Source organism: Myotis davidii, unplaced genomic scaffold, assembly GCF_000327345.1.
Source record: "Myotis davidii unplaced genomic scaffold, ASM32734v1 scaffold330, whole genome shotgun sequence".
NCBI lineage: Eukaryota > Metazoa > Chordata > Mammalia > Chiroptera > Vespertilionidae > Myotis > Myotis davidii.
Window position 1 is genome coordinate 1,217,659 of NW_006283770.1, and position 15,107 is coordinate 1,232,765.

At 41.2% G+C, this 15,107-nt stretch overlaps 1 protein-coding gene across 1 annotated transcript in view; it reads left to right on the forward strand.

Moving 5' to 3' along the window:
* Nucleotides 1-13,551, forward strand: part of DCDC5 (doublecortin domain containing 5) — a 68,774-nt gene extending 55,223 nt beyond the window's left edge. The window contains exons 17-20 of the mRNA XM_015566494.1: nt 1,305-1,455; nt 4,073-4,182; nt 7,511-7,651; nt 13,382-13,551. Of these exons, the coding sequence (XP_015421980.1) occupies nt 1,305-1,455; nt 4,073-4,182; nt 7,511-7,651; nt 13,382-13,444 (465 nt within the window). The 3' untranslated portion in view covers nt 13,445-13,551. The remainder of the gene's footprint in view (nt 1-1,304; nt 1,456-4,072; nt 4,183-7,510; nt 7,652-13,381) is intronic.
* The last annotated feature ends 1,556 nt before the right edge of the window (nt 13,552-15,107 follow it).

Consider the following 15,107-nt stretch of genomic DNA (forward strand, 5'->3'; position numbering starts at 1 on the left):
CCCCCTTTCCGCGCGCGAGCCCCGCGAGATCCCCGTACCTCTGCGCTTCTCTCCTGCAGCTTCTGCGGGTCTCAGTGTGCTTTTCCTTCCTTCTAGTTGTAGAGTTTACAGTCAGCCAGGCTTCCTGTGGTTCTGGGTGAAGTCCGTATTGTTTCTCTGAGGTATTAATCAATTGTTGTGTGCGGCGTTAATTTCCTGGTGTTTATCTCTGCCGCCATCTTAGTTTCTCTCCGAGTCATAATTTTTTTGTCATTGTGATCATAGTAGATCACAGGGCATACACAATTTTGCAATCTGTATTATTCACCTAAAACATTATTGTGACCTTTTTATCCATACAATTTAATTATTTTCAATGGTATCATTATGTTGTCAAATAGATGGATTGTTATTTATTCATCCTATTTTCTGTTGTTTTCCATTTAAGTTGTTTCTAAATTTTTGCTATTACAAAACATACTCCAATGAACACATTTATATGTAAATTGTTAGGTAATTAGAATTGTTTGCTTTTCTTTTCCTTGCCCATGTCCCTTTTTGGTGATGTTTTATATTTACTTATTATTATTTTTTCTATGAAAACTTATTTTAAAATGTTTAATTTGTTTATTTTTCTGACCAGTTTTGTAGAAGTCGAATTGTGTTCTAGTTGTCTTACTGCCTAATATTAGTCATGTTATGGCTTTCCCATAGTGAAGGAATTTACTTCATTCAGTTCTTAATCTGAAATGTATATAATATGGCTTTGACTTTTTGGGTACATGAGAATATCGTTTGTTTTCTATAGCCAAACGTAATAATTTAGCTGGATATTGAAATTTTATGTTAAAAATCTTTTCCCCTAAAAACTTCATAGACTGCTTTATTTTCTTAGGAACTCATTGTTGCAGAAAACAGATCTAAACATAATTGAATTTCCCCCCATGTCTGAAATTCATACTTTCCACCCAGTTATATTTAAATTAACTTTGACTTATTAACTTTGACTTATCCTGCATTAACCTATTTGATCTGAAGACATGGTCTGTTTGGGACAGGAAATTTTTCTTCTATTTTTTTGATGATCAAGTTTAATTTATTCTGGATTCTTCTCCAGTAGCCCTGACGTTCCTCATTGTTCAAGCACTTGAGTGAAATTCGTATGTCTTTCTCCCCGTATCCTTTTATATCTCTCTCTAACAATTATAAGTAAAACGAGTGTTCAAATCAGGACACTAGTTCCCTTAAAAGAGTTGAATCTTTAATACTTGACTATGTTGTGACAACCCACCTTCCAATGCTAAGTGTGTACCTTGGTGTCTCAGCTGCTAGATGACTGCTCCGCTCGTCTGAAGATGACCCGCCCAGCCAGCACCTTATACACCCCCGGGGGAGAGCTGATTCTGTCCTGGGACCAAATAGAGCGAGACATGTTCATCTGTGTGTCCACAGGACACGGCTTCGTAACCCAAAAAGGTATGATGACAGTTTCTTCCCATTGAGTTTCCAAAGAATTAAATCATTCAGTATTTTCTTCCAAGAACTCCTCCTCTACACTGTTCTAATCCATGTTACTAAAGTTAAATGTATAAACTTATGACACTGTTTGCTCTAAAGAATTCAGAGTTAAAAAAAAATCACAATTCTGCTAGTCTTGTGCCTTTTCTAAGGGGCTTATTTGCAGGGATTCTCAAGGCCTAATTTGAAGGTATTTCCTTAGTGCTAGTATGAACCCTCAGGAAAGTGAGGCTCCATTGTCTTCCTACTTTTCAAATTATTTAAAACTTAGTGTTTGCTTATTAACAACTATTTGGTTTTCAGATTTCCTTTCTTTGTAAAAAATATTTTTTTATTGATTTCAGAGAGGAAGGGAGAGGGAGAGCGAGATAGAAACAAGCATCAATGATGAGAGAGAATCATTGATCAGCTGCCTCCTGCACACCCCACACTGGGGATCGAGTCTGCAACCTGGGCATGTTTCCCACTGGAATCGAACCATGACCTCCTGGTCCATAGGTCGATGTTCAACCACTGAGCCACACCAGCTTTCCTTTCTTTAGTAAATTTCCTTTCTTTAGTAAAAAGTAAATATATACGCATTTAATCATTTTGTCTGTTTTCTGATAATTTTCTTTCATAAATAATAGTGGGAAAGAACATGTATTTGTTTTTAAACCAACTGTTGTCCTTTATCTTATTTATCCTGAGGAATTTAAAGCCCTTTTTGGTAGGTAAGCATAGATCAGCAAAAACATCATTTTTAGGAAATTCTGAAGAGCATTGCTATCACTCTAAAGACATTAAAAGAATAGGAAGTGAATTATCTGGTTTTCTAAAGTAATGAAGCTAGATTGTTTCTTTTAGAAGGTCACCATAAAATGATTATTACTATGTTATATATAAGGTATGTAAACCAAAAACTTTTCAAACTGTCATAATTAGCCCTTTACATTTAGTCATGAAGGAACAAAAGCATAGGAATGAAGACTAAAAAGCAGGGTAACAGGAATTTATTGGGATGACCAGAACTGTTTTGGGCGTGCTACAACTATTCCTCTAGCACCTTCCTGTACAAAGGAAGGGGCTCCAGTATTGTATTCTTTGATTCTATTGTCCCTGTCACTCACCATTACCCAATACCCCAGCTTCTTCAGACCCTCATGATGTGGTTCCTTGGAAGAATATGCCAATCATTGGGGTTCTTATCATTGGTATTAGTTGACAGTTTGTGTGTTCCCAAAGTGCATAGCCTATAAAAGAAACCCTTCCGGGTTTCTTTCCTGAAAGAGTTTTCAATCTAAGTATGTAAACACACTTGAAATATTACAACACAATTGAATAGTAGGAGGTACTTACCAAGTCCCTTCATTATTTACTGGTATGCTTAATCTTTCATACTCTTGGGTTGGCCTTCAGTCGTCTGGACCTCAGCCTCCTGGCCTTACTGTGTTCATTGGACCTCTATGATAAATAAACCTAAGAATGCTGCAGTCAACCTAGCCAAAGGGTATCCAAAACACAGTGAGAAGTGTAGGCTGCTTTCCCAGAGGCAGGCTCATTACCAATAAAAACTGTGAAGGGAAGAGAGAAAATTGGAAATGCAAATATCACTCTCCCTACAATTTCCCTCTCTGTTGGCTCTGTGAACCTGTGACTAGGTTGTGTGGACAAACGTTTGTTTTTGCGTCTTCAATTTTGTAAGCACGTGGATTACTATGATGTGAAAGTTGATTCTTTTTTTATGAAAGTGGGTCCCCATAGTACCTGCGTATGGTTAGTGGTTTTCTGCAATTGTCTGAATTCTTTCCAGTAAGTGATACGTGTTCTAAAAAATCTGATTGATAACAGACTTTTAATTTAATTGCACTTTAGAAACTTAGTTTACTATATGAGTGCTATCTCGTTTTTTTTTTCTGAAAGAATTAAGTTAGAAATAATTATTTATAGAAATCTAAATATTCAGAATGTTTTAAAAGAGAGAGAAAGGCTACTAGCATGTATATACTTATAAAGGGACATTTAATTTATTAAAAACTTCATTCATAATTTTTCTGTAGCTTCTTGGCTTATGTGTAGTAGAAAATAAGACAGTCTAGGAGTTTCAAAACTAATACTTTATAATAACTTATTTTGTGTACTATAATGTAAAAACATTTAGCACGTGGAAGTTAGTCATCAAAAAATCACATTGGGTTTTTGGCAAAACAAATCAGATGCCATTAGAATGGTTTCTTTCATGCATACCCCTGACAAAATTAAAAGAGTGCTTTATCCCGTTTGTCATGAGATCTGAACTGCTCTCACTGCTGTGTTTACCATCTTCTCAGTGGGTTCAATTTTTAGACCACTCCTAGGTTAGCTTTCAGTTCAGGCTTTATAACATGCCTGGAAGGAAGCCCTCTCCAGCAACTGCCATTGTGTAGAAATCCCAAGAATGTTAACACATATGTGATGTGATAAGAAGTCAAGTGTGTAGTGAGAGTCCGGCATGGAGTGAAGGATTTCTGAGGAAACTTCAGTGTTTCATTACCCTGGACTTTTAATTATTTCCCATTAATGCCTTGACTTGCCTCTCAAAATATTTTTTTAACAGAGTTAAAACAACTGATGGAGGTCAGAGCCAGTTATGCCAGAATCCGAAGGCAGCAGGGCCCTGAAGCCACAGACATCGTGGTGTCTCCACCCGAGAAGCTACAGTCTCTGGTACATCGACTCAATTTCTAGCAGAGCCATCATATTTTGTGCTGTATTTTGCCTGTGTAGCCTATACATGTGTACTAATATACTTGCTTTGATGTGATTATTATTCATCCTTTTTAATTTTTTAATCCTTACTCAAGAATATGTTTTTATTGAGAGAGAGAGAGAAAGAGAGAGAGAGACATTGATGTGAGAGAGAAACATCAATTGGTTGCCTCCTATAGGTGCCTGGACCAGGGATGGAACCCACAACCTAGGTGTGTGCCCTGACCAGGAATCGAATGCATAAACTTTTGGTGTAGGGATGACACTACAATCAACTGAAACACCCAGTCAGTGCCATCCCCCGCCCCTTTTTTTATCTTTATTGTTGAAAGTATTACAGATATTCCCTTTTTTCCACATTGACACCCTCCACCCCCGTACCCCCTCCTGCATTATTGTCTGTGTCCATGGGTTATGCATGTATGCATAAAACTTCTCTGGCTAATCTCTTCCCACCCCTCCCCATCCATCCTTTTTAATTTTATGCCGTCTCTCTCTTTAAAAAGCTATTACCTTTACATTTTACGTAGAGCAGCATTTGACTCCTCAAACCTATTCCTGGAAAGGGAACAGAACTAGACAAAGTAATGCCAGTAAAATAACTATGTTAAGTATATTTTCTTCCAGGAAAAAAGAAAGAAGACTACTAGTTACTATTGAAAAATAACTTAGTGGTGTCAAGTTATATTTATATTTAAATAATAAAATAGACTCTTTGACCACCTACCATTAAATTTGACCCAGACTGACATTTTTTCTGGCTCAGCCACCATATTTTCCAAATCTCCATGTTAAAATCCTGTATTTACTGAATGAAAAGGAAATGGCTGGTAGCCACTGAATGCCACGTCGTGAGTCAATCTTTCCTCCTCCAATTTCCCCTGGGTTTGGCCTGTCAGAACAGTGTAGGACTATATAGGGCACGGCTCGATGTTGTGCGCAAGGGTGAAGCTGTATAATTGTGGACATAAGCTCAGTAACCAGAAGTCATGGGCTGTGTCCTTGATACAGAAACTCTGGGAGAGGGTACATGCACTATTTGAAGAAAAAGTCATGGAATGATTTTTTTTTTAATAGCAGGGTCAAGGAAAATTCTTAGCAATCTTAGGTGTCAGTTTCTTCCTGCGTTGATGAAAGAATCATTTTTTAAAAATAGCAGTGACAAATCAGAGTTTGGTTTCCAGTCTGGGTAGAACATTTCCAGAGAAATGCTCTTTTTCGCTCTCTTCCTCTGAAAGCCACTCACAGCTCCGTCTGAATATAAATTGCAACCTGGCTAGGTGTGTACAGAATGGCTCAGCTGGGCTCACTCCTCCATCCACCACTTTAATGTGATGCAGGGAGGCAGTAGATCATCTCTGCTGAAGGGGGCTCTGGGTAACGCTGCAGAAGGCCCAGTATTTACTCCCTGTCTTCAAGTCAGTGGGGCTGCATGAATAAATTGCTGCCGTCTCCAACCCCACTAAAAGCAGAGCACAGTGAGGTGAAATTTCCCGTGTTACCGCCACAGCAATTTGCCCTTTTGCAGACATTTTCTCTACATACAGTGGATGTTAGAGATGTGAAGGCATTCCAGAACAGCTTTGTGGAGCATAGAAGGAAAAGATTGCATTTTGTTTTGTTCATATTCTTCTTCTTCTTTTTTTTTTTTTAAAAAAAGAAAGTTCAAACAAGAAGGGTGAAGAAATACACTCCCAGTTATGAAGTAGGCTAACAAGATTCTTTTATGTTTATTAATTTAAATTTTTTTTAGTTACAGCTTATAGTCCATATTATTTTATATTAACTTTAGACGTATAACATAAAACCAACAGGATTCTTAACCTGCTGAGCCCCTCCCTAGAATGACAGGATCACAATCCCCATAGTCACAGAGCATTTTATGTTTTTATCAAAATATCTTGAAAACAAAGGCATTTCTCTAGGAGCAAAAGTACCTATCATTTTGCTGCCACGGATAAGTTGATTTGCAATGAAAATGGCATAATTTCAGCCTAGATCAAACGTGCAAATTCCTGTGAAGTCTTCACTGTGGCACGTGAATACGCCTGAAGCGAAAATTGGTAATATCACACAATGTGTATCAAGTACCAGGAGACATAAGGCAAGACTCTGCACTGAACTTTCCTATTACTAGTAAATGGGATTTTAGATGTAATATAACAGTCATCAACACATCACACTTCACCAGCAAGGCAGCAACACTGGCTTTGTTGAGGACGGCTTGTCTAGCTTAGACCAAGGCCAGCCCTGTTCTTTCTTTATTACTGACCTTCCTCTGTGGTTGGCTGGAAGGAGGACTGGGGAGCCGTTACCCCACCTTCAGCAAGGACTCCAGGATAAAATGACTGCAATTCTGTTCAGCCCTCCTAGGCTTTTAATAAACGCAGTAATTTCCTTTGGGGCCATGTTTATCAAATTTGAATCAGCCTCATATGTATAAGTCACATTTCAATATTTTTCTATCAACTGGAAACCATTTATTGTTAAAGACTATAGCAACCATCCTCAAGTCCATGGCTTTCTCCAGAAATGTATTTCCTGCTGGTTCTCACACACCCTTAAGGTGATCCAGATGTGATGAACAAGCAGATCAGCATTGGTGATTGTCCTGGGGGGAAGAACTTTTCTAGATGTTTCTGCCCTACTCTAGTTTTGGTTGCCTGGTGAAGTGTTGGAGTGAAGTTGTATGTTTCTATGCAAGTGAACTAAAAGCAATATGCCTTTGGACAGACAGGCTTTCTGAGATTCACCAACAGCATTTATAAATAAGGATCATTTTATCTGGGTGCTTATATCAGCTTTATAAAACAGGACACATCAGTAATGATTCAAAATGCAGAGGTAGTTTCTTAAAGCAATAACCTTGAATTTCCTTTTTTTTTCTTGATTGTTCATAAAAACTAAATATTTGTTTGCGGGTCAAGAGAACAAAGCAACAAACAAACAAACAACAACAAAAGGTAAAGATACATCTGTTCTCTTTTAAGAGAGAATCACTTAGAAATTGCGGCCAGTAGCTGTTGCAGCATTTGTGAGCTGACCTTTAATCATAGCCCAGGTGTGCTGAGGGCCATCGAGATTTGCGATTGACCAAGGCAGCACGTTGTTCCTGGCATCATTTGGAAGAGAGCGATCAAAGCCCACAAGTCTGTGTTATTCAAGGACATTACAAAGTCCTGGGTTAAGTGGAATTTGGACCCAGTGGTGCCCCTCGGTTGTTTTTATTACACCAATGCCTGCAGTTCCCGCCTGCCTCTGAGCACATCTCCACCCCTCCTCATAGGTGAGCAGAAAGAACGAGCAGCAGTTTTGTTCTCAGCACAATAAACTAGAATTCGGCATAAATGGCATGGTTGGGGCTGCTTGGCCAGAAGCAACTGCAGAGCAAGATCAACAAAAACCACTCAGGAGAGGGCTGATGAAAGTAAGTGGACCGGCCGCGGACCGTGGGTGCTCAGTGGGTGCCTGCTGCCCGCTCTCATATTTTCTAATTCTTCCCGTCTGTGATGTGACACTACTATCCATAGGCTGTCACCCTGCACCATATGTGCAAATGGAAATATATGAGGAGTGAGGAAGTGCTTACATCCATGGTGCAACTGGGTCGGGGGAGGGAGGAAGAGAGGAGACAGGAAATTATATTTATACGGCAAGGAAAATGGTGATTCTGAATCAGACGTGCCATCACACATTATCTGCGGTATCCTGTGCTGGTTTATGGCTAGATACAAGGTGCAGTCAGCTGCTAGATCCATTAGGTCCTGGCTTATCAGTCCTAGTGTGTCCAACTTAGGAATTACTATTGGTGTGTTGGCCTGGGTGAGGATGGTCAATAATGCCAGCTCTGTCAGACCAGCTGAGGCAGCTGCCAGTCATCCCTAGGTGCCATCACCAGCAACTGTTATAAAGAAAAGTGCCTAAAGGCACACCCTCCTTAAATAAGCCTGCGGACTGAGTTGGAAAGGAATGGAGGAGAGGAGGGACCCCAAGAAATGCCAGGCTTAGCGCCCCGCAAAGCATAAGATTTTACTATATTGCTTTTGAGATTTCTACCACACTCTTCCTTCCTGTCCTCTTTCTCCTTGCCTTTTGACTTCTCTCTTCAGTCTTTTTTGCTTTTCTCTTCTAAGGACTTTTAAATCCCATCTTTTATCTTAAAAACAATCCTTCCTGAGTTGTTCGTGGGTCAGCAAGAATGCTTCCTTCATATGCTTCTCAAAGTTTAATGTGCGCACAGGCATGATAACACAGAGTCCCAGACTCGAAAGCAGGGATTCTTATTCGGAGGTGGGGCAGGGAGTCTGCATTCGACGAGCCTCTGGAACAGAGAGCGGTCGCTGACCACTCTTGAGAAGCCCACCCAGGAGTTCTGTGCCCCCCAGCTGGGCGTGGCCCAAGCGCTAAGTACGGTTTCAAGAGCCCTATGGACACTGTTATTCTCATGTTCAGAGGTTATAAAGGCAAGCGCTTGCTTCTTTGTGTAAGAGTCTGAGTCTAAATGTCCTCACGTTTACTCATCACCATTTCCTTGAGAAGTAATGGAAATGTCCTTGTGTCCAGACCACCCACCCAGAGATTATAACCAGGCCCAGACGCTGGAGGCAAATCAAATGAGTTGAGGTGCTGAGCTTCCCATGTTAATTAAGCTGCCTTCGGTGCCGATGAAATCTTAAAGGTCACGAGAATAATGTCAGGGTTAGGATACATTTATAAAGGAGCAGAGTCATTCTGAGGGTGGGAGCCATAGCCAGCTTCCTGGAGTTTTCTTAGGCATTCTTATTGCACAAAGAGGAGAAGCTTTGGAACAGGGGCAGGAAGGGGTCCTATTTGCCAAAGTGAGCCTTTCTCCACTGTAGGAGCTTCTTGCTGGGGGGAGACTATACCTCTCTGTCCTGTGCTTGCTCTAAGTCCTGGCAGGATCATCAAAAACTATGAAGTTCCACAGGATATTATTTCATTTCATAATAAGTGCTCTTAGAAAAATTAATTTTCAAAATAGTTCTCTTGCCCCACAAATGGAATCCATATAGGTTGGGAGATAGATACTTTCCTTAGAAAACAGAAAATGAGTTTTCAAGGAACTAATTCTTATATAAATATAGCCAGGCACTCACTGTTCTGAATGCTGGGCATGCAAAGGTGTATGCAATAGCAGTGTGGCTACATGGACAGTGCAGAGGTCTTGAATGTTGGTGTAACGGGCATGAAGCAAGGGATGCGTGGGCACACGCCAGTTCTGGAGGGCTTCGTCAGTCATGCTAAGGAGTTTGAATTTTTCTTTTTTCTTTTATCTTTCAAAAAATATTTTTATTGATTTCAGAGAGGAAAGGAGAGGGGAGAGAGAGATAGAAAATCAATGACTAGAGAGAATCTAAGCTATTGCCTCCTTCGCACCCCACACTAGGATCGAGTCTGCAACCCCGGCATGTACCCTGACCAGAAATAGAACTGTGACCCCCTGATTCATAGGTCGATGCTCAACCATTGAGCCATGCTGGCTGGGCTGAAATTTTTCTTTTTTTAAGTGCAGTGGGGAGCCATCAAAGGGAACTAATATAAAAGCTGGACTAGACCTTTCATATTAAATTAAGCACACTCAGGTTGGCAAGTTTTGGAGACACATTCACTCTACTTACCTAATCACATGTATTATGACAGACTGGATATTTTGTCCCTCCAAAACTCATGTGTTGAAATTCTATGCCCAGATGTGATGGCATTAGGAGGTGGGGTCTTTGGGAAGTAATTAGGATTAGATGAAGTCATGAGGATGGAGCCCTCATGAATAGAATTAGTGCCCTTATAAGAGAGCTTCCTTCCTCTGCTCTGCTCTGTGCCATGTGCGGATACAGGGAGAAAGAAGTCAGCAGTCTGCAACCCAGAAGAGGACTCTCACCACAACCTAACCAGGCTGGCACCCTGATCACAGACTTCTGGGCTCCAGACCTGTGAGAAATAAGTTTCTGTTGCTTGTAAGCCTATGGTACTTTGTTACAGCAGCCCAAACTAAGGCATGCATTACCACATCAATCCACAGGCTATTACACAAGTTGGCTATAAAACAAGTCTTGCACTTGATGACAAGGCAGTAGAGACTGACTGAACTTCCTTTATCACATGGCAATCTAAAGCAATGTTGACTATGATCCCTTCTTTTCAAGTTGTAACTTTCAAAACACTCCCAAGGCCTGATAGAGTAGAAAGCATTCTTCCCTCATCAGTGCCCAGATGGACCCTTAACTGCTGGCTGCCTTTCTGCTGCAGGCAGCCGGGCTTGGAAGGGAAGACGTGTCACCCCCTTTCACAAGTGTGATGATTTGTGGCTGAGATGGGAGAGCCTGCTCTCTGAACCACATGCCCCCTGGTGCAGGCAGGCTAAGGAAAGATGAATGGCATTATAAGACAGACATCTGAATGTTTCATATTAAATTAGTCCCACAGAGCGCCCAGAATTCTCATTCCATAAATCACCAAGTAAAATAAACTCACTCCCAGGTTAGATTGCTGTGACTCTGGCCTGGGGTGTCATAGATAATCTGAGAACAGTTAAACATTTGTCTGAAATAGTAATAATTTTCAGCATATTTACTCAGTGACATGGAGGTGACCCAGACTGATCTCTGTTGCCAGAAACAGCATGTAAATGGGAGTCAGCCAATTTAGGAGATTTCCAAACACGAGTCACTGCTCCTCGCCCCTTCCACCTACTCGGAAACTGCCATGAGCTGCTTAAAGAGCTGCTGGGGCTGAGATGAGCGAAACTCACCACCCCTGACAGTAGGTGTGAAAGAGCCCTGATGTGCCTACCCCTTCGCTACATTACTGTTGCAGCACCATCTTGAAATCCACCTTTACCTGGTCTTGCTCTCAGCATCACAGAGCTGGGAGGCACCTTGATTCCACTAAAGCTGCAATTCTCTTCAATGACAAAGGTTTATTCTGAGAATAATCTACCTATCCTTGGGCCTATCCTGGTTCTTCCATTGCTGAGCAGACACTGTAGCTACAGGGGCATAATAGAATGGAAGGAACATTAGACTGTGGTTTATGCTAAGTGGTTGGGGCCCCATCTGAGCTCCTGCTTCCGCTTCTATAAAATGAGGAATGTAAAGTCTTCCATCTCTAAAGTCCCACCCAACTTTAAAAGTCTGATTCTGTTGCAGGAGTGAGATTCAGTTAGCACCCCAGGTGACCTTGGGAAGCCTATCTCTCTGCCTGGTCAGGCCTTTCTACAGGTGTTCACTGGGACCTGCATCCAGATCATCTCGATCCTCCAAAACCCACTTTAAATTTTATCAGAGTGACAGAGGGAGGGATCGGCACAGCTTAGTGGTGGCTCAGGCCTGGAGGTGGTTCCTCCCAGGGAAAGATCTCAGGTCTTGGTGTGAAAGGCCTGAATTGGGTCTTGCCTCCCGCCCTGCTGGGCAAGTCCTTTGACATGAGAATCAAATCAGAAACATGGAAGGGCAAGGCCACTAACACTGCTGAGCGTCTACACGCACCAGAACCCACATTGGCCTTCTACACTGTTGTCTGTTTCATTCCATACTCAGGGCCACCCTCGGAAGTAGACCTGTTTTCTACTTCCACTTTCACATTTCACAAAAGAAGCTGCGCTTCTGAGAGTCGAAATACCTTGCCACCAACCAATAAGTGGCAGGGCCGGTATTGGAGCCCAGATCTGCCTAACCTCAAAGCCAGTGCTTTTTCCATTATTCAGTGCTGTAGGAATTTCAAGCATGGTTATTGGTAACTCTAAAACTGAGTTCACTGTTGCCTTCAAAGAATAGTTTTAGGGTCTAGTCCAGCTGTGGACAAACTACGGCCGGCGGGCCGGATCCGGCCCAGATATTAGTTCACACAAACACTCCATCCATGCTTTTGTTCCGGCCCTCTGGTCCAGTTTAAGAACCCATTGTGGCCCTCTAGTCAAAAAGTTTGCCCACCCCTGGTCTAGTCACTGCTGTCTTGGAAGGTTTCCCCGATGATGGCTAAGTTAGGCAAAGGGATTTGCACTTGGATGCCCAATCTTAGGTAGGAGGAGCACTGCCAAGGGCACGGGAGAGGACCTGGCCAGCTCACCAGGACCCAGCAAGCCATCAGGGGTCTCATTTCTTACCCCAATGGCTGTATGCATCCGTGTATTAGTTGCTAAGGCTCTGGTAACAAAGTACCACAAACCGGAGGCTTAAACAACAGAAACTCATTGTCTCACAGTTCTGGAGGCTAGAAGACCAAGATCAAGGTGCCTGCAAGGTTGGTTCCTTCTGAAGCCAGTTTGGGAAAGATCTGTTCCATGCCTCCGCCCTAGCTTTGGGTGGTTTGCCAACAATGTTTGGCATCCCTTGGCTTGTAGAATCATCACCTGATCTCTGCCTTCACCTTTACATGTCATTCTCCCTATGTGCCTGTCTGTGTCCAAATTTTCCTTTTTTTATAAGGACTCCAGTCATATTGGATTAAGGGCCCACCCTAGTCCAGAATGACCTCATCTTAACTAATTACATTTGGAGTGATCCTATTTCCAAATAAGATCACAGTCTAAGATGAAGGGAAAGTACTTTTCAATTCATAAGTCAGCAGCAAAAGCCCCAACCCTCACCCACACATGCACTTCACGTGAGCACCAGTGCTCTACCTGAAAGATCACAGCGTTCTTTCTGGAAGGCATGTCTCTCTCCCTTTTATGTCTTTCATGTTTCTTACTAACACTGGAGTCCGATATTAATGGAAAAACCATTAAAAAGAAAACTATTATCCTATGAGGCAAAGTGAATGCACTCAACTGTAAAAGGAAGACTTATCGATCAATTTCAGGTAAACCTTGCTTGTCAGACACTTTGCAGCGAAGGAATGTGTTTTTATTGCCTGGCCAGATAGTTCTGATTTCCGGTCAGTCTTAGTAAAGACCCCTTTTATAACGTTGATAAAATTTTATCACAGAGCCATGAAAACAAAATTAGATTTCATAACTCACATCAAGCCTTGAAAGGGATGCCTCTATAAATTTTACAAACCTTATCAAGTTTTAACCCACCTATTCTGATAAATATTTTAAAAATAGCAACTTCTACTGAACCTCGTGGATATGTATGTGCGTATATAAATTAGTGTGTGTAAAAATATTTTCTTTTTCTCCCTCTCTCTCTTACAGGAAAGAAAACTTTCTTTGCCTATTTGTAAACAGAAGACTGTGACAGAAAAGCCTATTATTTAGATTGCAGAACACTCTGAATTTAGGAAAATCCACTTCTATAAAAGAAATCTGTGTCATTTATTTAAAATTTAGTCCTAAAATGTATCCTTTGAAATGACTAGCCCAGCAGGTGTGGGTCAGTGGCTGAGCATTGACCCATGAACCAGGAGGTCATGGTTCGATTCCTGGTCAGGGCACATGCCCAGGTTGCAGGCTTGATCCCCAGTAGGGGGCGTGTAGGAAGCAGCTGATCAGTGACTCTCTCTCATCATTGATGTTTCTATTTCTCTCTTCCTCTCCTTTGCTCTCTCTGAAAATCCATAAAAACATATTTTAAAAAATATTTAAAATGACTGGATTTTTCATGGGCAGATTTTGAAGAATCAACACTGATAAATCATCTATAAATTATCTATAAATTCCTAATAAGACATATCATAATCAAGGACAGTGTTAGCCATAGATATTTTATATTCAAGTAAAATTCTGTGTGTACATTTTCTAGTTTTTCCAGTCTATAGAGTGGCCTATTGGGGGGAAAAATTATGTGTATATTGAGCACATCTTGTCTCCCCAACCGGAAAGTAAGTACATCAAGAGACAGGGCTGTGCCCACAAGGGCCCAGGGATAATGCCCAGCAGTCCTCCTCCCAGAGCAACATGATGGGGCGGACGAGGAGGCTCAGCCATCTTTCACTCTTGCGGACCACAGACTGGCATTACAACTGTACAACAGGCACAGAGGATGTACTTGATAGAATTTCATTTCAGTCAGTTGTGCAGGAACTGAAACCCTCAGAGTCAAATGAAATGGAGTTATAGTTGGATAGTCCTTTCTGCTTTTCAGAGGCTAGAAACACTTCTCCAAACTGTGCAAATAAAATAAATGTCATGGTGTCAACCAGGCCTCCGATATTCTTGAAATATATATTTGATGACTGTATATTTTTGTTTCAAATGCCAAATTGAAAGAAACACTCAAAAATTATGTGAAATTCCTTATAAATGAATTGACAGCATTCAAAACCTCAATAGATTGTTGTAAGGAGTTCTCAAACTATTCTCATTCATATACCCCTTTGAGAATCTTTTGAAAGGCCATAAACTTACAAAATGGACCTACAAAAAAAATGTTTCTTTCATACCATTGCATGAGGCTCACAGGTCTACCTGAACAACATCTGCAAACTCCAAGTAAAAAACTCCTGGTGCCCTAGCTGGTTTGGCTTGGTGGATAGAGCATTGGACTATAGACTGAAGGGTCCCAGGTTCGATTACGGTCAAGGGCACATGCCTGGGTTGTGGGCTTGGTCCCCCGCAGTGGGGGCGAGGGTGTGTGTGCAAGAGGCAGCCAATCAATGATTCTCTCTCATCATTGATGTTTCTATCTCTCTCTCTCTCCCTCCCTTCCTCTCTGAAATCAATAAAAATAATTTTTTTAAAAGTTCTTAAAAAAAAAAAGAACTCCTGGTATAAGAGGAGATATTTCTGAGTTCCATAATCTTTAAGGTTCGGGGGACATAGGATCTGTACTTTTCAATGGGAGAGTTCAAAGTACATGTCCAATGAGACAGATTCTAACTTGCACTGTGGTAATATGTTGTTACATTAAAAACCAATAAACCATGATGATTTCTTATCATTCCCGAGTGTGACTTTTGCATCTATGAATTTTAAGTGAGAA